This window comes from Haliaeetus albicilla, chromosome 1, assembly GCF_947461875.1.
Source record: "Haliaeetus albicilla chromosome 1, bHalAlb1.1, whole genome shotgun sequence".
In the NCBI taxonomy this organism is placed as follows: domain Eukaryota; kingdom Metazoa; phylum Chordata; class Aves; order Accipitriformes; family Accipitridae; genus Haliaeetus; species Haliaeetus albicilla.
In genome coordinates, this window is record NC_091483.1 from 51,430,917 (window position 1) to 51,451,731 (window position 20,815).

Genomic DNA, 20,815 nt, shown 5'->3' on the forward strand with positions numbered 1-20,815 from the left:
CACTATCAAACGTTCACAGTACAAAATGAAAATTCATTCAACTTCCACATTAATATTTGGCAACAGCTGTTATATTTGGTGAAAGATCTCTTGCCAGTTCAGGTCAACATTTACTTCTTTCCAGAAATGAAACAAAAAGGTATACACACTTCGTTAAAATGGCACTACTCAACTCCCCATGCCAAGTACTTAAAAATGTATCCAACTTACCTACAACTTTTTTCCTCTAAACAATTTTTAAGTCACAGAATATCAAGTATGAAATACCTCATTGCCTACTGGTACAGATTCATCAAATTCAAGTAAAGGCTTGCCAGCTGTGTTACACTCATTCATGGCTGGAGTTGAGGTTGCTGGTGAAGTCTGCCTATTTGCTGGGCAGTTACCCAGGCCAGCTGACAACTGAAAGAGAAAACAAAATGGCAAAACAGTAGAATAGCTTTCTAAAACTTATCTGCTGTTAAAACCCAACACAGTTCAGGCTTGATGAGATAGGAGAATTAGTATTCAGTGAAAAGGAATTTTCGAATCAAGGCCAAATACTTATTTCAGAACTTAGCCAGGAATCAACAAAATATTTTTATGTAATGTAGTATTACATAATGCTGTAGATGCACAGTATTGATAATTTACTACTCACTTCATAGAAAAAAGTTAATCTTCAAAGAGTAAGAGAAACAGTACAGCACTGTGCAGTTAAGTTTGAGTACAACAAAATGTTGATCATGATTACAAGACACAATATTGTTTCAAAATAACAGACCCTGCAAATGACTACAAAGAGGAGTGAAGATGCAGTGACTAGGAGGTATGGACAGACAAGTTGCAGGCTAAAAATAAGACAGAAGGTTCTCTGTCTTTGAAGACTTTATATCAAGGCTTCTGAGGACAAACTACAGTGAAATTAGAGCTTGATACAGCAATCACTGAGCAAGAACCTACAGTGGGATGAGATAACCAGAGCTTGTCTCTAGGCTTAGAAGTCCAGCTGCTTACAGTATACAAGTATTACCAATTTTAAGTTTTTTCCAATTTTTATAGTATTTTTATAGGTATTTTATGTTTCATTGCTCAACAGCTTAAAGCGAAGAACTACATTCTACCTACTTGAAGGTCAGGGCAAGCTTTCTGTAACACTTGTATTTTTTCTTGAATTTCAATCAGTTTTCTTCTTTCTTCTTGTAACTGCTTAAGCTCCTGTTGCTGCTGCTGAAGTTTAGCTTCATAAAACTTCTCTCTGTGTAAGTAAGTTATCCACATATTACTTGGCAAGAAGTTGCCTAAAACATGACTCTACTATCCTTTGACAAAGGCATACCTTGCTTTTTCATTTAGTTCTACGTCTTTTTGTAATTTGTTGGTACTAGCTCGGACATTGTTTGGTTGTTGTTTTGTCTCTTCCACCTCACCCAAAAACAAGTCACCAATATTAGGTGCATTTGCAATTGTTGCTTGAGGTTCTGGATCATCATCCTGAAAGGATGTCAGAAAGGCAGTTAAACTATTTTCAAGTTGATACACAAAATGTAACACGTTTAGCTTGTCAAACTAATTTTTCAAGATTAAACAGTCTGATTAGCTTTATCTTTAGTTCAGATCATAAACTGAGAAGTCACCATCTTCATGGCACCACGACTTTAAGATAAATTAATGAGAGAATTTAAAGTTATAAAGCTCACACTATTGAAACTTCCACTATAAATGCAAGGTAACTTGCCTCATTCTGGAAGCATAAACCACTTGAATTGTATTTTATGCCTACAAATGAGTGGATAGAAACACACAGGCACGTCAAGAAACAAAGGGGGAGGTGAAAAAAGGAATAGAAGGAGACTGAGGTGAACAAGACTACTTAATTACTGTAGTCATGAAGTTAAATATTACTATTAACAGCTTAAATTAAAAACAAAACTACTCTTCAAAGTTGAATCTAAAATATTTTAGAAACAGTCTTCTACATGGTTCTCTATTCCACTTTTCTTGTTTTCATAATTTTTGTATTTTTAGTTCTCAACTTAAATTGAAAATGTCAAAGCTGTAGCCACCATTTCTTTTGTTTTCCAACATGATCGTTCTTAATACAGAACCTGCTGAACAGGAGAAATCATCATCAGTGACCAAGTATGACACAGCTATGCAGACCTACAGTACCATTACTGAGTACATACAGATACAAGCCTTCTAAATATAAAGGAAAGATTAAAGACATGCCATTAATTAGGTTACTTATTAAGGAAGCTGCTGTATCATCTCTAATTCTGATTTATACCACTGTACAGTTAACATCTCTATAGTGATGATAAAAACCAACACTGATCCAGATGCTGAGAAATTTTTGATAGCAGTATAATCTTCAAATAACAATATAGTGTTTATACTGTTGCTATTGTAAAACATATGTTCTAATTGAGATTGATTTTAGAGTTCTCAAAAAGCCTTTACATTTCTGATACACCTATGTGTATTCAATATGCAGACATTACATTAGATGGTGTTCAAATGTGAGCATTCTGTAGGGACATTAGATACATGAAAATATGTTTTTAATACACATCACTAAATTAGCATGAGATATTCTAAATTAAAAATACTTTCTAATTCATAGCTAGCCCTCAAGATTCTAAATAAACAAACAAAAACCCAAAACCACTGCCCCCAAACAAAAATACCCCAACTCGAACATGTTCCAACATCTGAAGATTTTAATTGAAAACAAGTAATTTTTCCTCAGATTGAATGATGTTGCAAAACTGAGGATTCAAACGCTAATATTGATGAATATTCATTATAAGCTTAAAAATATAGATCCATACTATTTAAAAAAATACTAGACTTCTTGGTTCATATTTTGTAATCCAGTGCTAAGGTTAAGCATTAAGGCTATTATTCTGTTAGGTTAGCATCCCCCCAAAAAATTCCAGATTTGAACTTCAGAAGTATCACCTCTGACTTCAGAAAAATTAAACAGTATCTCTTTTTTCCAGCCTAAAAATGGTCATTTTAAATGTTACACTAAGCAGAGTTTTTTTCCCCCTATTAAAAGTTATACATTACATGAAATAATGAATGCTACATTTTTGCTCACAGATTTATATTTATAAAATACCTGCACCATAGCAGCAAGGTTTTGTAATTGTCTAAGTTTCTGTTTTGCAGCTATAAGCCTATTGATCTTCTGCTCAAACTCAGCATCACCAGCAGCATCACCCAGGCTGCTTCTGTGACTAGATATGGAATCTTCACTAACTCTATCTTCTTCCACTTCATCATCTTCACCTTGGGGTAGGTCGATGTCTTTTTCACCCTCCCTATTATGACAGTCTGGAGGTGGGGAGAGGAAGAAACAAAACAGTACCAATGACACATTATTGAAATTCTGAAGTACGCTATAATTACTGGACATTAGAAAAATATCAGCTTAATGATTACACTCTTGAACATTTTGCTCATCAAACAAGGTTCTCCCAAATTCTGTGTGGCTACCAGAAGTATTTGCACTAAAGACTTAAAATTATTACAAAATTTTAGAACATACCTAGAGTAGAAGACATTTTTAGAGTCCTTATATTAGCAGCAGATCGGTTATTTATTTCACAGTCTGTATTAAGATGTCTTCCATCTCTGTTATTAGTACCACACTGTACATTTGAGTTGCTATTTATTTCACTCCAACTACTGATTCCTTGAGGGTTTCTAGGGTAAAATACATTACTCATGTTAACCTTTTAAGAACCGATATCGATGGAATTTTACATCAGCCATTTTATTAACAGGCTTTTATAGGAATGTGTCCTGACTCTTAAAAAAAATAATCAACCCCATATAAAAATCAGTCCAGACATTTGGAATTTCTCAATACCCACCTCTCCAACAGATTTTTTTTTTTTATAGCAATCAGAAGCAGCTATGAATTATCCCTGCTAGATCTACAACAATACAAGAGGCTTTCAAGGTATATGTCTATATTACAAAAGCTGTATATAATTAACAGCTAAATTAGTATTCATTTCTGCAGTGAAGATTCTTGATGCACACAGTTGCCATGTTAGACTAAAGCTCTAAATGCCTCTCTAAAAACTGAAGTTTGTTTTTATTCCAATTCTCCAGTCTAGGCCTGTTAACCTTCTAGTGGAATTCCATACACATAATTCAGTGCTTAAACCCAAAGGAATTACAGATTTTGAAGTCTCTTATAGTGATTTTCTAAATGTCCAATCTAATCTACATTTGCTGTATAAATAAATTACCAAGGACAAGTTCATTATTAATCATCTGTATAAGAAAGCTACTTCAAATTTAAAATTCTGGAAAATTAATGTAGTCACAGAATTAAGTTACTTCTGGTTGACTGAAATAATGTATTGCTTCACAAAACCTACAACAACTTAGCTATAAAGATTCAGGATGACAAAAAATATGATAACCTAATATTTGTAACAGGCTGTGGATCCTCTTGTTCAGAATCACTTTCTGATTCTTCTGTTTCTTCCTCTTCCTTAGTGTTTTCATTCACAGCATCTGTCATCATATCAGATGTTTGCTCATAGTAGTGAACTAACTCACGTAACTCATTCAGCCTCTTACGAACTTCATTAAGCTTCCTGAGGAGAAAAAGAAGAATATGCTATGCGTTTTGTCGTATTAATCAAATTATGTAGAGTTGAAAAGCATATATATAATTTAAAGTTCTTAAAAGTTTACTGCCATTTTCCTAGCTGTAAGAACATTCTGCTTGAAGCTCTGAACTCATTTAACTGTCTTGGACCATTTACTACAATGGTCTATAATACTAAAATAAGTCGATTAAAATATGAAATGGCTTCTTAACGCAGAACTTATTAAAAAAGTAACACTCAAAATCACTAAAGCACATTATGAAAAAAATTAAAGAACTTTTACTGAAGCTTTTCTGTTGGATTTAGATTGTCATCCTCTTCACTCTCATTCTGAGAAACCAGGGAATCAGGAGGATAGGGAGCAGATGCCAGGCTATTTGATTCACCATTGACAACAGTCACTATGCCTGCAGGACCAGAAGCAGCTGAAGTTGTACTTCTTTGATCAATACTCCTTTGAGGAGAACCTGAACCAGGAAAAACTACAGAAAAGAAATATAGCTCATAAGAACAACTTGCAAAAAGGAACCCGCTTAACTAAATTATATTAAATTGTAACTACAGAAAATATTACCAACACACAAACCAGCAGTTAATAACTTCTTTTCTTAGAAGAACAAAAGCTTTTGTCTTAAGTTTCATGGCATGCAATGCCAATAGGCATAGAGTAATAAGTAGCTTTTGTAAACAAGACTTCAGTCAGTTCCATTTAGCTTTATTGAACTTCAGAAGTGGAAGCTTTCATGTGTGAATCCGCCCAAAGTGTTCTTTCAAGGGTTTATTTATGGCTGAATTGCTTTTTTTGAAATTTAACATTTCAACATGATAAAAAGAAAAATCCTATCAATTTTTTTCCTTCGCTCTTTTATCCATATGCTGTAGAACATAGATTTGAGATTTGATATTTGCTTTTTCCAGCTACATGAAATCATATCTAAATATGTTCATATTGTATGCATTAAGTACATGTAGAAAGAAGGGGGTATGGTAATGTAACTATTAAATTAGATGCCCTTCTCCAGAAGCATGCTTCAAGTGCCTCATTTTTTCATGTCAACCAGAATACACTGTGATAACCCCTCAGAAGTTTCCAGCTGTAGGACAAACTTCACCAGTACAAATATACTTCTAGAAATAGAAAGCAAAAGCAGCAAGTAGGCCCACAGCAAGACTTTAAGGAAAAAAAAGCCATCTAAGCAACAGGCCAAAACTCTAGTCCATTCAGACAGTTACGTTCCTTTGGTAAGGCCTATGATTGAAATCCCTGTGCCTAGTGCATGAGAAAGCCTTCTGACAGTGGACAAGCAAACCCCATAACGCCATAAAGCTACTAACATCTGAAGTGTCGAGTACATAAATAGAGATGTACCGTGATAAAAATACAAAAGTTCAAGTTCATGTGTTACACTCCACAAGGCAGATGTGTCACAGACAAGCCTTGAAGAAAAAAATCCCATCATCACATCAGTCAACTTTGATAATGTTATAAACCTAAGTGCTACTCATCATCATTACTTGTAGAGCTCTCCATTAAGCCAGAAACTTATACAGCATTAAAAAACATTTACGTAATATTGCCCCAGCATAGCTTTATCACCCACATTTCATTAACCAGTTGCAAGCTGAAAGACCATGTTACAAACATGCACACTGAAAAAGTTGTGTTCTTGAAAAGATACAATTCTGCCTATATTTACTTACAAGAGGAGTTATTTAGATGCTGGTCACGAAGCGTATGAAGTTCTCCTAACAGTTTGTCCATTTTTTGCTTTTTACCCTGCAACACTCTCATCTTGTTAAAAAGCTGCACCTTCTCATCTGACAGGTGTTCGGACATTGAAGCGTTTCTGCTTTGTGAAATCTCTCTGGTAAGTGAAAGACTTTCTGCTTGCCTTCTATTGTCTGGCACAGATTGTGTCTAAAAAGAGTAATTTCATTTTATTCAGAGTACTATGAAAAAAGCCAAACAAATTGTAAGAAAAAAAAAGCCCTCTTATAGGCTTGCTAGGCTCAACGCCAGAACCAAGAACATTATAAAGGGAAACTAATACTGAAAACTCTCGTGATATCACAATTATATACCGAGTTGATATACAATTATACTGCAATACAGAAACTACTTCTCAGGACTTTCATGAAAAACTGTGGGACAGAAAGCATAGATCGGTCAGCCAATAACTCTTAGGAACACAAAAATGCTGAGCTTTCAAGTTTGGGGAAATCCTAATTACTCCACTACCAAATGCACACAAAATAAGCAAGACAAACATTTAACTGCACTGTTCAAAAGAGTAAGAAAAACGGACAATGGCAAAACTTATACAGTGCAATCCAAGGACTGACCTGAGAATCATGAAGTTGGTTGTGAAAGCGCTGAATTAAGTCATTTAATTCTTCATTCAACTCTGATGTAAGGCTTACTCCTGAAACACTACCTGTAGTCTCTGTTACAACTGCCATACAGAAGGAGGAAGAAATGTAAATATTTTCCATAGTGATGAAATAAAGGCTATTTTATGAAATTGTTTGGTTTAACAAGAACATCAATATACTGCAACTCTTAAAATCCAGCAATTATTTTTAATGTTGTGTCCTTCCCACCAATTTTACTCTTGAAAAGTTACCTCATTATGGAAATTCTAACAAGCCAACTCACAGTTCCTTTGTGAAGAACCATACAAAGGACTTTGTAAGTCTGTTCTGTGTTTTGCTAAAAAGGTCAGAGCAAAATGAAGGGAACCAAGTTGACTAGGGTTGATGGAAACATTTTGCTTGTTCGAAACAAAATTGTTATTACTCAGTATAGCCAAACTAAGAACAGTGCATGTAATTTTACTTCCTTAAAATAATAAATGAACAGGACACCAAGTTCTCATCTTGCTATAAGTTGTAATCTTTACAGCTGCAAACAGAGTCTTGGGGGTTTGTCCTTCAAAAAGCTTTATGAGAGGAATACATTAAAAAGAAAGCTTTTTTCCCCTCCCTGAAACCTCAAACAGTAGTAAGACACAGAACTGGCAGTTGAGAGATCCAAGTAACTCTTTCTTTGTTCCCAAATAGGAACCAACACTTCATAAGAAAAAATCAAGCACAAATATTACTTATTTTCCCCATCGATCATGACTTTGTTACCTGCACAATAAAGTTTTACTATTTTCAAGTTTTAAAACATTTATTTTGCCCTATGTTGAATTTGAATCTTTACATTTCCTACCCTACAGTTCTGGCACATACCACATCTTGAAGTCAGTCAACAGAAACAGCAGCAAGAAACCATTATTAAGAGTGACATAAGTGGAAATGTGAAACAAGTAAAAACACCACCAAAGAATTTAAAAAAAAATTAATCTAATTTATCATAAGTAATCCCATTTTCTACCCACTTCATCTACCCACTCCTCATCAAGATGGTGTTTTGTATATTTGAGGAAAGAAGGGAAAGCAGATTCCATCACAGGTCTACTGCTGCAGAGCAGATAGCAGAAAAGCAATTACTGAAAATCATTTAAGAAACAAGGAAACACTTGCTTCTTTTGCTCCTGTGGTAGCTTTCTAAAAGCTCTCTACCTACCAACTTCTCTGCTTCTCTTCCTACACTAAAATCTGGAGTTTTAACTAGTCCCACCTTCTTCCCTACAGTCTATCAAATCAAGGACAGGAGAAAAGACAGAAAGAGGAGCTCATAAAAGCAAGGAACCTTAAAGAGAGACTTTTTGTAAAATGTAGAAACCAATGTTTATATTTCCACAAATTAAGCTATTTTAAATACAAAAACTAACTGTAGTAAGAACTGCTATCCCATTGTCATGGTTTAACCCCAGCCAGCAACTAAGCACCACGCAGCTGCTCACTCCCTTCCCCCCCCCCCCCCAGTGGCATAGGGGAGAAAATCGGGAAAAGTAAAACTCGTGGGTTGAGATAAGAATGGTTTAATAGAATATAAAAAGTAGAAACTAATAATGATATTGATAACACTAATAAAGTGACAGCAGTAATGATAAAAGGATTGGAATATACAAATGATGCAATTGCTCACCACCTGCCAATCGACACCCAGTTAATCCCCAAGCGGCAATCCCCCTGCCCCAACTCCCCCCAGTTTATATACTAGGCATGATGTCACATGGTATGGAATACCCCTTTGGCCCCTTTGGGTCAGGTGCCCTGGCTGTGTCCTGTGCCAACTTCTTGTGCCCCTCCAGCTTTCTCGCTGGCTGGGCATGAGAAACTGAAAAATCCTTGACTTTAGACTGAACATTACTTAGCAACAACTGAAAACATCAGTGTTATCAACATTCTTCTCATACTGAACTCAAAACATAGCACTGTACCAGCTACTAGGAAGACAACTAACTCTCTCCCAGCTGACACTAGGACACCCATATACCATCTAATCAAGCCTAATGGCAACTCTTACGGGGAACAGTCATGGAATAGTAACACAGGCTAAATCTGAGCTTGCTCAGTGCAAAAATATCATTCCCTACAACTGCACACATAACTGTACTCCATTTCCAAAGAAAACTGAACAGGATTTAGGGAGGGGTGGAGGGCAGGACGAGTTTCCAACAAACAAAAGATAATTCACATGTCAGCAGTGCACAAATCAAGGACAACTGTCTCTCTTTTAAGATTGAACTCTTGAGAAAACAACTGTGCTGACAACCTTTAAGGAGATACAAAAAGACGTCTCTGTCCCAGAGATAATTTTTGAAAAGTTGGGAATGTATGAACACCAATTAGAAGAATGCTTTTAAAACTGAAGGTTATAACATAATGGTGGTGCTCTATTATCAGAATCATGCCCCCAATTCACATTCCATAGAATTTCAGAGTTCTCATTTGATATTTACTTATGTAACTGCTCTAGCAACTTCCTCCTTTCTTTTATTGGCTAAACCATTGGTCTACTAATGGCTATTAAACTGTCAAGCAACTAGCCACCAAAAAAAAAAAATCCCATGAAAAAGCAAACAAAAACTCAAACTACCAACTGCCTATAGCCAGAAGGATGCAGAAAGTGAGAGAAGACTCTGTATACCTCACTCTGATTCTTTCCTTCAAAGGCCTGGTACAATGATGGAAATGAGAGGCAGACTCCTAACCTGACATGGTAGACCAAATCTTAGGAGAAAAACCCACACTTCTTAGGATTTTACAAGTAAACCACAGAAATCAGCTGTGTGGTTTTTAGCTGCCACATCATTTTATAATGTTACATTGTCAACTCTTTTCAGAAATAGAAGCCTTGCAGTAAATGTTTAAAAAAATGCATTATAAAAAAAGACTTTTTAATGTGTATTCCACAATCCCAGTTTAATCATTCAATCAGCATGCTAACATGCTATCAAAGACACCATCATTCCACATACCAGAATCATCCATGACAGCAATTGCTTGCTCTGCTTTATGCTGCAAAGCAAGAAGAGCTGCCTGTCTTCCTTGAAGAGCCTTCAATTGCTCCTGCTGTTGCAGCATCCTTTTCAATAAATCATGCTGCTTCTTCAAGTTCTCCAACTCCTCTTTAGCCTCCTGTTGAGGATCCCTGGCCTGCAAGATATGGAAGAACATTACCGTAATCATGACAATTTATTTGTTGAGTACTAGGGACAGAAGTGTCAAAACAAGCAAGACTTTAATAGAACCAAACAGCCTGATAAGTGTAAAAAGGTGAAAATGAAATGACTTCACCTTTCCGGTAGTCCTTTTCAGTCTAAAAATTTTAGACATCCAACAGGGAGAAGCCTGTACCACCAAGACATGGTTACCACTCCTGGGAGTTAAGTTTTCTTTAGAAATCCAGTCAGCTACCCTAACACGTCCCAAAGACTAACCCAAGCATCCCTCTGTCTTTTAAATCATATAAGAGGATATTAAGCTATAAGACTAGTAAACTAAGCAAGATAAGGCATAGCATTATGGAGCTACATATAATACAAGATCTAGACTGATTTACTGGCCTAAAATTTCTAAGTTTTCAACAAAATGTTTTGGGCAGTTATTCTTCTCTAATGTGTTTAGTTTTGTATGCAACATTTATGCCATAGATACTAAAATAGACTGGTTTAGGTAAACCAATTTCAAAATAAAAACATGCACAGAATGCCCCCTATACTATATTTCCAAACACATGAAAATAGATCTGAAGGAACAAAAGCATATTTAGCAGTAAAAATGTAGTAAGACTAAGTTGTTGCCCTCATCCTATCCTAATTAAAAGCTGGAGATTTGCCTTAAAACTTTTTTTCAAGGATGGTCGGCAAATTAAGTATTTTAATGAGACATCTACAGTTAAGATTTTGATCTTATTTGAAGTTTGATTATCGCACTATGCAGATAAAATCATGGAAAATTTTGCCTCCTTTTTGTTAGGAGTTGACAAGTATTTAAAAAGAACATTACTAAGTTAAAAGCATCATCTTCTCTCCACATAGTGCTGAATTCCTGAAGTACAAAATTCTCTCAGTCCAAAAATTCTGCATCAAATGTCAGAATAGAAGCAGGCATCTTATTAACTAGTTCCAGGTACCAGGGAACGCTCAACTTTCCAGCAGAGAAAGGAGAACACATCCAGAATTCTAAACTTCTCAAAGTGTCACTAAAACATGCACTGCAGCTGTCACTGATCATTTCTGTTAACCCTTCATCTTTATATACAAAAAGCAGAGTAGAGGCAAAATAGAGTACACAATGAAATCAACACAGGAAGGAATGAAGGGAAGGAAGGGAAAAAGGGGATGTGTCTCAGTCTTGCCCACCTATTAAATAATCCAAGCTTTATCTAAAAGTACCAGATTTGCTCGAGTTAATTAAAATCACATAGCAAATTTTTCAAGCTTAGTTGTACATTTAGACTAATAAGCTTGACAAAACATTTAAGCCTTTTATTTTATGGAAAAAAAAATAATCAAACATAGCTATAGAAAAGCTGGTAACAAATAACAAAAGAAGTTTTAGACTCCAAGCCCCTTAGTCTTCCCCCTTCCAACCAAATATTCATATAAACAGCTATACAAAAACATTTGCGGAACAAGTTAAGGCTACTACTCTCTAATTTATTTTCTCTATATGGTATTAGCTTAAATTTGCATTGGCAGACTATTGGTGTAAACATGACAGGTGTCCAGAAGTCACATTTACAATACATTTTCCCAGAAAGAGAACAGCAAAATTGGAAGGATCATCTACATAAAATCAGAACACCTGCTGTACAGAGTTATATGTAGTTGTAGTACTTTCTCTGTCAATGTTGATACTTCAGAAGGGAAAGTTGTCAAACATCTCTATTTAAAGAAAAAAAAAAACTCTAGGCAAAGAAAATTCATTCAATGAAAAGACAGCTGGATACAGATAAGCAGGCCAAATGGGAACATTCACTGTAAGTAACAAATACATTTGAAGCAGTTAACAAGGCGGGGGCTGGGGGGAGGAAATCAGCATGTATAAACCCCATTTGAGGCTAAAGTAATATTTTGAAGTGTACCTTTGAAGACAATCCATGTTCTTGGCTATTAATCCTACAAGGCCACATTTCCCTGTTACTCAGGGCAGCTCTGTCACTTTTCCCTTTAGGGCTTGCTGTAACATCAATGTCTGTAACCTGTTCCTGTGAAGCTGAATTCCCTAGTTTGTCCTCAGTGCAGGGCCGAATGCTCAAACTAAAAGATACCTCCTTTATTAAATAGTTTAGTATGTTAGATTTTGAACCTGTGCTCCAACTTGGCATGCATTTTTAAGTTACAAACCTACCCACTTGTACCTTGTCGAATAATGAAAACTAGTATCAAATAAAATCTACTAAAAAGCAAAAACATTTTTAGTCATTCTTAGGAATCTTCGTAACAATAAGGCTCCATATAGCAAACCAACCTTATAAGACTAGAAGTATTCATTCTGTATGTAGTATATTTAAGCTGCATGTACAGAGAAATTAGATGCAAAATGAAAAGCCAAACATACAACTAAACCCCATTTTGCAAAGATGAAGAAAAATGCAAGTTTACATGCATACTTCCTAAAAACTGTACTGGTCTTTTTCTGCATTTTTCCATTAGTTTATTTTAAAAATTAAAAGTACATCTTCTATGTCCATCATTTAATTTCTCCACAGGGATAGAAAGAGTTCTTCCAAAGCTAAAAATTATTAAAAAAACTTCTTAATGTTTTAACTGCTGTTTTACTTCCAAGCACGTAAACTCTCCTCATCTGTAGAACATTCAGTGTACTAACTGGCCAAAGGAGTACCAGCTCTCTAGTACTCACTCTTCCTCAGTATAGTAGTATTGGAAGATGTAAAACATAAGTTTTTGTATCTACTACAAGAATTGTTTACCACATTAATATAAAAGCTTTTATAAATAGAAAGGAAGATTGTCTGCGTATCTCAACTAAATTTAGAGCACATTTTCTAAAAGGTGCTCATCTCCAAAAGAACGAAAGAAACTTCTGTGTTAGGTCAATACTTCTATCATATCACTAGAAACATGTTTGGGCAATGGCCCGCTAATACTCATTTCTACCCCTCTCCTAACCCAACTCCAGCAAGTTTTCCCCACTAACAGAAACAAACTTATAGATGAAATACTGTGTAGAAAACTATTCCTTCCTACACCAAACCAGTTGATGCTCTGCCAAAGTAAATATTTAACCTGTCATTTTACTTTCAAGAAAGACTAAAGATTTTTTAAAAAACTAATCAAGATAATATTGTTGTCATGACAGAATCATTAATTTTTTCCACATATTAAAAAAAACAAAAAAACAATCCACACATGCATGAACACCTCCTGAACAGAGTGTTTGGGGATTTACTATTTTAATTGAACTGCAGATTATGACACTATCACAACAATCACGGAAACAAAGTCTCCATTTCTAGCACCTTAATTACTAAAAGACAGCTTACCGTGGTATCTGAAGCTTCAGACTGCACATCAATGTTTAGCAATGTGCTCTCACCTACAGAACCAGATCCCAGAGCTGAATCTATAGTCCGAACATCATCCTTCTCATTTTCTCTAGCCTGAAATATTTCATTGGCATAAATCAAAAGCTATATAAAGGGGCAGTAAAAATGAACTATGGAAGGTACTACATATCAAAACAAACACCCCCAGTAGCACCATCAAAACATCAATGGTCAACTCCTAAAAAAAGCTTACAGTGCAGAAACAAATATATCATGTTCTCAAACTTACAAGCATCTTTTGCAAAAATTTCAGATAGGATTTCTCCTGCTCTTTAAGGTGATCTATAAGGTGTGATAAACGCTCAACATTGGCCGATCTTTCGTTTTTCTCTACCAGATCATCCCGCATGGAGCTGGCCTTAGCAATATAGTCGCGAATTTGAACTAGTCTGCTCACAATCTGTAAAGACACTGAAGTTACTGAATGCATTCAGCTACAGCTTTAATGTATTTAATGCACAAGACATGGTGACAGCAACAGCAAAATAGTAATTCAAGGGGTGACATACTAGTACTTTCAATCCTATAAGCACACTTCTGCAACTGGTTGAAAGTCAACAGCTTTTATAAGGATAGATTTAGGCATGCGTGAAGTTGGGGCTGAAGCACAGGGCTTCTTGTCACCATAGGCTAAAACAGAACTGAGCTCATTAACATATGAAAATATTAAACTGTGAGATTATTTTCTGGAACTGTATAAGAGAGAACCATCTCTAAGATGAAAATTAATACTGCTTCTCCTACCAATAAACAAATTTCTAAAGAACAATACATGATTAAGTTTGGTTTCACATATTCCTCAAGTTGCCTTTTAGAACAGTGGGAGGATAAGTATTTCCAGTAAAGATTTAACAGTTACACTTTTTGGAAATTTAGAAAGATGCACTGAAAAGTAACAAGGTAATTAAAATCTTTCTAAGAGTCAATATTCTGTAGACTTTATAGGCTATATAAATACCTGGCTACTGTCCATAGCTGGTTCTCCCCTTCCATCATCTTGAGCAGAGACTTGACGATTTTGCAAGAAATCCTTGCTTAGAGCAGCTCCAAACAACTCTTTACATTGCACTGATACCCCGCTTTCCTTTTTTTGGGAACCTGAGGCAAGATCTTTGCTTTTGTTAGTGTTGATCTGCAGCGACAGGAAGTTGAATGGTTTTTTGTTTTCATTAAGTTGACGTTTGTTGTTAGCAGCTGTTGCCCTGCCTTGAGAATCACTTCCAATGCTTCTCTATAAACAAACAAACAAAAAACAAGAACAATTGCTTTATTTTTTCCCTCCAATACGTTCTCAACACCGATTAGTTTCACTGCTTGGATTACCAGTTCTGCAGTATTATTAGACTGATTTTAAAGTTACCTTATATTAGTCACTAACTAGCCAAAAGCCAGCTAAAGACAGTGCCGGTGATTTTTGCCTATAGCTTTCAGAAAGCAAGCCCACCCTCCCAGGACAGCTGAAAAGCAAAAGGGTTCTGCAGCTACTCAGAGTTTAGTTTCTCATCCTTGGCTGTGGCCTCCACCTTTACTATAGTGAAGGGCATTGTACTTCTCCAGGTACGTTTGAGAGAATAACAATAATAAAAGAGCAACACATTCACTTGCAGAATACGATACCTCGTAACTTCAGCTTTTCTTTAGAACCTTCTGAATAGCAACTTGTTGCCATAACATACAGTTGGGAAGGAAGTTATGCCCAGTCTTTATATGCTATATTCTAAGTCAAAGCAATGATTCACATTTGAAAGAATCTTCACAAACCAAACACGATAACAACAAACTCTGGCAAATATTAACAAGCCTCTATTCTGAAACTGTTAGCACAAATTTATGCCTTGTCACCAAAGAATTAAACCCTCATACTTTTCACTGTTTTGGACAAGGGAAGTATGAATGTGCCCTGTTCCCAAAGAAGCAGTTATGGCTCAAGAATTCGTGCCATACATTTCTCTACATTCTACTGAGGAAAAGTTTTTAATGTTACTCTTCTGCTTAATCCACAAGGATAACAATGTTCAGAATCACAAACTGGCACTTCAAGAACAGATTTTCAGAATAAGATAACAGATATTTCCAAGTGACAGACAAGTATGATGAGTAAGAAATACTGATTTGAGGACACAGGAATTTGTTACTGATTGAGAGGAAGAAAGTGAAGACAGCTAGCATGCTCTTAAGCATAGGAATGCCATGGTTCTGAACTTTCCATAATTTTCTCAAGTTCAAAATCAGAATTTTGATTTGGCTCCCATGGTGCCTATAAGCTTTTTTTTTTTTTTTAACTTAATCACTTATGAAAGCTTTCTTTATTCATATGTCAATTTATTAAGAGATAGCTAAAAAAATTTTATAGTCATATTTCTAGCAGGAGCTAGTATTCACACAAACCTGATCCAGATCACTGAAGTTTATTCTTTGTTTAAGCCTTTCTAGTTCAGCCTGCTCTGGAACAGACATCTGGGTCACATATCGAGCATGAGGAAAACTATGAGGAGTTCTGGTCTTCCGTCGTCCCATTCCAGGTGAGGATTCTGGAGATATATCATTAGTAAGCCTTGTTTCAGCTTCCCCACCAAGCTTTTTCTTGTTTTTTTCTGAAGATCTGTTTGCTTTCTTCTGTTGACTTCCCCAGTCCTTAAGGAGAAAGAGAGGAAAGAAAAAAAGCCATTTTTTATCCACATAGATAAAAAGTAAATGTTTTAATTCAGCAAAAGAGTTTGCTTCCATTTTAGATGTAAAAATAAAAAGCAATATCAAAATATGCACTAAGTCTTCTAGAGCAAACATCACATTACAAAATATAATTTTTTCCACTGCATAAATTAAAAATAGCTTTTCAGGAAATTTTAAACCCATTTCATCCTACAATGCATTAAATTAATTTCAAATTAAGCTAAAATTGTATTTTTCTTCTTTGCTGAAGACTCTTCAGCTGTTTAGAACTTTGCTTTTGCGTCTAGCTACTTTATTTATCCAAAACACTTCCCATAAACACATCTAGACTTCACAACCTCCGAATTACACTCATTGCTTGCTTACTTCTACCTCAATTATTTGTATTTGTTTTGCAGACACTTACCTGTAAAGCTGTACTGACAAAGCTTAGGGTTTTGCATTGTTACCTGCCACTATCAGAGTCTACCTGGTAATTTTAACAACCAGCATAAAATGGCAATTGAAAGATAAAATTAATTATACCGTGTTGTTCAGCCGGTCATCAAGGCTCTCATTGCTCCAGCTAGGCAAGTCCTGATCATTCATGCCTTCTTCAAAGGGACCACCTCCTGTTGCCATGACAAGCAATCAATAAAAAGACTCTAAAAGAAATAGTTGAAAGAAATGTCCTGTATTAAAATCAGTTTATGCAAAATATTTTAAAGATTCATAATCTGAGATGACAACTACATACTCATTGTAAAATGCAAACACAAGGCTGTTTTAGGAAACTAAACCCCATTTACTGAACTGTGTTACTAAAAAAAGTTGTTAAAGCTGAAAGATCAGAAACAAAGTATTCCTTTACAGCAGTAAAATTAAATTAGCCTGTTCAAAAAGGTGAAGAATACATAACTGTGTATACTCTCAGGCTGCAATAAAAACTGTGTAGCGTAAGTGCTGCTGGCACAGTTCCACTGCACAACACTACAAACTTTTTCTTTGTAACAGCTACGAAGTTCTGTTACAGATGTAGAAGAAAAACAGTCTTGCAGAGAATTACTTTTTCCGACTAGGTTTAACTGCTACATTAGGACATAATCCTAGATTTACAGGATTATATCAAAAAGGATCATTTATGTCTAACATTTTACTGCAACCTATCTACTACTAATTTTCAGGCCAAGATTTCACACAGTGCATGTGAAGAAATCACCTAAAACTTAAGATTAAGAAGTATCTAAGAGGGTTTTCTTTTTTTAATAATCAGTTCCAGAAGAAAAATGATTAATCCTGAACTAAGTTTAAAAGCTGTACTAGTACACCTATCTTGCTTAGGTATAGTATTCAATCAAAATCACACAGTACAGCCCTCTCAGTAGGCGCACATGCACAAAGCAGTATTTTTATGCAAACACAGCCTATTACTATACCATTAAGGAAAGGGGATCTACCAGGAATGCTCATTATACCATAACCTCATCTCCACTCGGCAGTGTACCAACCTAAGTCACACTAACACAGTAAGGAGTAATTCAGGTTCTGCATCTCACAATCAGAATCATAACACAGATATAGTTAAGTGCCTGCTCCTTTGGGAATTGGCAGATCTGTCCCCTACTGTCCTTGCACATTCATTCATACTCCCTTCTTCATCCCAACAGAAGTCTCCACTAGGCTGTGCAGTCAGAGGCTACCATCTATATATAAACTAGCTAGCCAACGAATAAAACTGAAATAAAAAAAAATAATAGATGAGTTCTCAACTGGATAAGCTCCCTGATCTGGCTAACCTTATGACTATATAAGAACTGTAGGCTCAAGGAAAGCAAATAAAAGCCATGTCATCCGGAGGAGCGAAACCCAGACAGATCAACTGTAAAAACACACCTTTTGTGCAACTTTCACCCAGGTGGACTGTCATATTTATTTAGCAAATAAGAACACAATGCCCTTCCACTTTTTCTTTGTTTACATGTAGAAGCACAAGCATCCTATGTTCACAGGGAAGCTCTCCTGGCAACCCAAGGTAAATTTGACAAGCATTCAAAACAAATGCATATTTATCAGTTTAGCTTATTTTAGAAAACAGCTGTGTTTTGTAACAACTTTCTTCAGTTACAGACAAACTGTTCAGCTTCATAGATGTTCAAGACCCAACATTTCAAATGTCACTCTACCCTGACCTATGCCACTAAGCATAGCGAGTTCATGTTGACCAGATTCAGAGGCCATCTGGGTTTACAATCCAGTTCAGTAAGCCGTTTCCTCATCCTCATGTTATACAATTCTACTAAAACCATAGCAAAAGAAGATTTTCCCTACCTTCCACTATAAAAACAAGTAGCAGTATTCATCTTTATATAATACAAATACCTATTCACATTGATTTCATTTAAAACTTTCACAAAAGCTATCTTCAACTACCTTTGCTGTAGGAGTCTCCAATTACCTCTGAAGTAAATTCACTGCCACAGATGGAACATTCTGAATATTCTCAAACAAGGACAGTAGGCATACACCAATGCACCCTAATAAATACAGCTAAAAAATAACAACATCCCGATTACTTCCAGCACGCAGATTTTAAAGTGTTCTAACAGAACGGTGCCCTTCCCAGACAGCAAGTTTCTAAACATTCATATTATAGTCTTCGATACTTCCAAGTAAGTTATATTCAAGTAAGCTTAAGATCACAGAGCTATGCTGCTATTTTAACCCTTCAACTCAGTTAAAAAAAACAGAGGTTCAGCCCGCTTTTTTCTTAAACTCTCCCAGATGAAGCAGTGTTTTTCACCTCCCCCCACACACTTCACTGATTTGTATTTTTTCTTACTTTTCATTTTACCATCTACTTCCAGAAGAAATCCTCTTATAAAAGCTTTGGTATCCTCCCATTATGCTATTTCCAGCAACTCCTTACTAATCTGAGCTTCAGGTACATTATAGAATCTGTATAAAAGCGCTATTTGACCATGTGCATACTGCCTGACAACATTTACTAAGGACTTGGGGGAAAAAAAAAAAACTTTCAAGAATATTTTCTACACAAATGACAACTTAAGGTAACATCTAAGATTGTAGTCAAAACATGCAAGATTGTCGGCAAAACATATTTTGTACCTGTAATAGCAATATACAAAGCACTCAGAAGTATCACTACAAAACATGCTAATAAACCAAAGACATATTTTAAAAGGTTTTTTTCCTACAGCGGAGATGTTTTTGAGGTTTTTTTTCTAGAGCATTCATGTGAACTTTAAGAGCTCTGAAGAGCACTTAATCCTGCACGTCGAAACTTTTGAAAATTAAAAATTAAATGGAAAAGAGAAAGTTGCAAAAAGTCATCATAGAGCCACAGAGACTGAAATTGGATCAAACATTTCTTTCCGTTTAGCTTTTTAAGACATGCGCTCCTCACTGAGCATTACCTTGGCATTAACTCATTAAATGCCTACAGCCAACCATACAATATCATCAAACAGAAGCAGACAACGGAGCAAGGCCTCTCTTGTTGCACCGGTCAGCCCTCACAGGAGCAAGGCGCTAGGAGAACTGCAAACTCCCAACACCCGGACCAAGGGAGGTATGCCCAGCACTACCAGCTTGCGGAGTCGGGGCCGAGCCGCGCACCTCAGCCCTTTCCCGGCGTCCCGCCGGCCCGACCTGGTCCGCTTCCACGGCGGGACGCCGAGCCCAGGCCCGGCGGGTGTCGCCGCCGCCAACGGGGCCGGCTGACGGAGCGATCCCCCGGCGGCTCTGCCGGCCGAGCCGCAGCGCGAGGCAGGCGAAGCGCTCCCCGGGCCGGGGGCGGCCAGGAGGCGCGCGGAAAGCCCGCTCCTTCTCGGCCCCAAACCGCGGGGCACCGGGGCGGGGGAGGCGGGCTCCGCTCACAGCGCCTCAGGCAGAAGCACGGCCGCTGCCGCGGCCCCGCCGGCGTCTCCCCGGAGAGCGAGTAACGCAACCTCCCCCGGGGCGGAGGGCAGCGGCCCACCCAACCTGCTGGCACCGCCAGGCTTCCCTGGGCCTGCCGGTCCCGCCCCCCCCCCCCCCCGCTCCCCGCCGGGCCGGGCCGGGCAGCGAGGCTAATCCCCTCTCCTCGCCGGCCGGGTGCCCACCCACGCGGGCCCGCAGGGGCCCAAAGGCCGGGCCGAGCCAGGCGGCCCTGCCCCACCAGCGGCGGCCCCCGCCTCTCCCCGCGCTCCGCTGCCGGCGAGAGAAAGGGGGCAGCCCGCCGCGCCAGAGGGAGGAGAGGGCGGCTCACCCCGCGGCGGAGGGGAGGTCACTCAGGCCCCGTTTCTCCTCCACCGCCGATTCACTACCCGCGGGTCCCCGGGCTGCCCGGCCGAGCGTTTCCCCTTCGGGCAGCGGGGAAGAGCAGCGGCCTCGCTTCGCTCAACGCCGCGGAACAGCGCCGGCGGAGGGACTCACAGCCCTGCCTCAGCGGCCGCCGCCACCGCCGCCGCCATCTTGGCCGCCACTTCGCGAGGGGCGCGGGAGGCGGGCCCCAGCGGACGGATACACACCGTTACCTAGTAACCTACGCACAGCCATGCCCTTCCGCGCCGCGCAAGCA

At 37.8% G+C, this 20,815-nt stretch overlaps 1 protein-coding gene across 17 annotated transcripts in view; it reads right to left on the reverse strand.

Annotated features, from left to right (window-relative positions):
- Nucleotides 1-20,752, reverse strand: part of PCM1 (pericentriolar material 1) — a 45,601-nt gene extending 24,849 nt beyond the window's left edge. For 7 of the 17 annotated variants that reach the window (XM_069789002.1, XM_069788957.1, XM_069788976.1 and 4 more), the window contains exons 1-16: nt 20,504-20,752; nt 16,783-16,901; nt 15,973-16,218; nt 14,543-14,815; nt 13,814-13,984; nt 13,522-13,638; nt 9,989-10,166; nt 6,960-7,069; nt 6,318-6,534; nt 4,900-5,098; nt 4,425-4,601; nt 3,536-3,693; nt 3,107-3,321; nt 1,319-1,473; nt 1,108-1,237; nt 268-402 (exon numbers count right to left, since the gene is read on the reverse strand). In XM_069789002.1, the coding sequence (XP_069645103.1) occupies nt 268-402; nt 1,108-1,237; nt 1,319-1,473; nt 3,107-3,321; nt 3,536-3,693; nt 4,425-4,601; nt 4,900-5,098; nt 6,318-6,534; nt 6,960-7,069; nt 9,989-10,166; nt 13,522-13,638; nt 13,814-13,984; nt 14,543-14,815; nt 15,973-16,218; nt 16,783-16,878 (2,577 nt within the window). In that variant the 5' untranslated portion in view covers nt 16,879-16,901; nt 20,504-20,752. The remainder of the gene's footprint in view (nt 1-267; nt 403-1,107; nt 1,238-1,318; nt 1,474-3,106; nt 3,322-3,535; nt 3,694-4,424; nt 4,602-4,899; nt 5,099-6,317; nt 6,535-6,959; nt 7,070-9,988; nt 10,167-13,521; nt 13,639-13,813; nt 13,985-14,542; nt 14,816-15,972; nt 16,219-16,782; nt 16,902-20,503) is intronic. The other 10 variants (XM_069788927.1, XM_069788948.1, XM_069788918.1 and 7 more) reach the window with 3 other exon arrangements.
- Nucleotides 20,753-20,815: the final 63 nt, after the last annotated feature.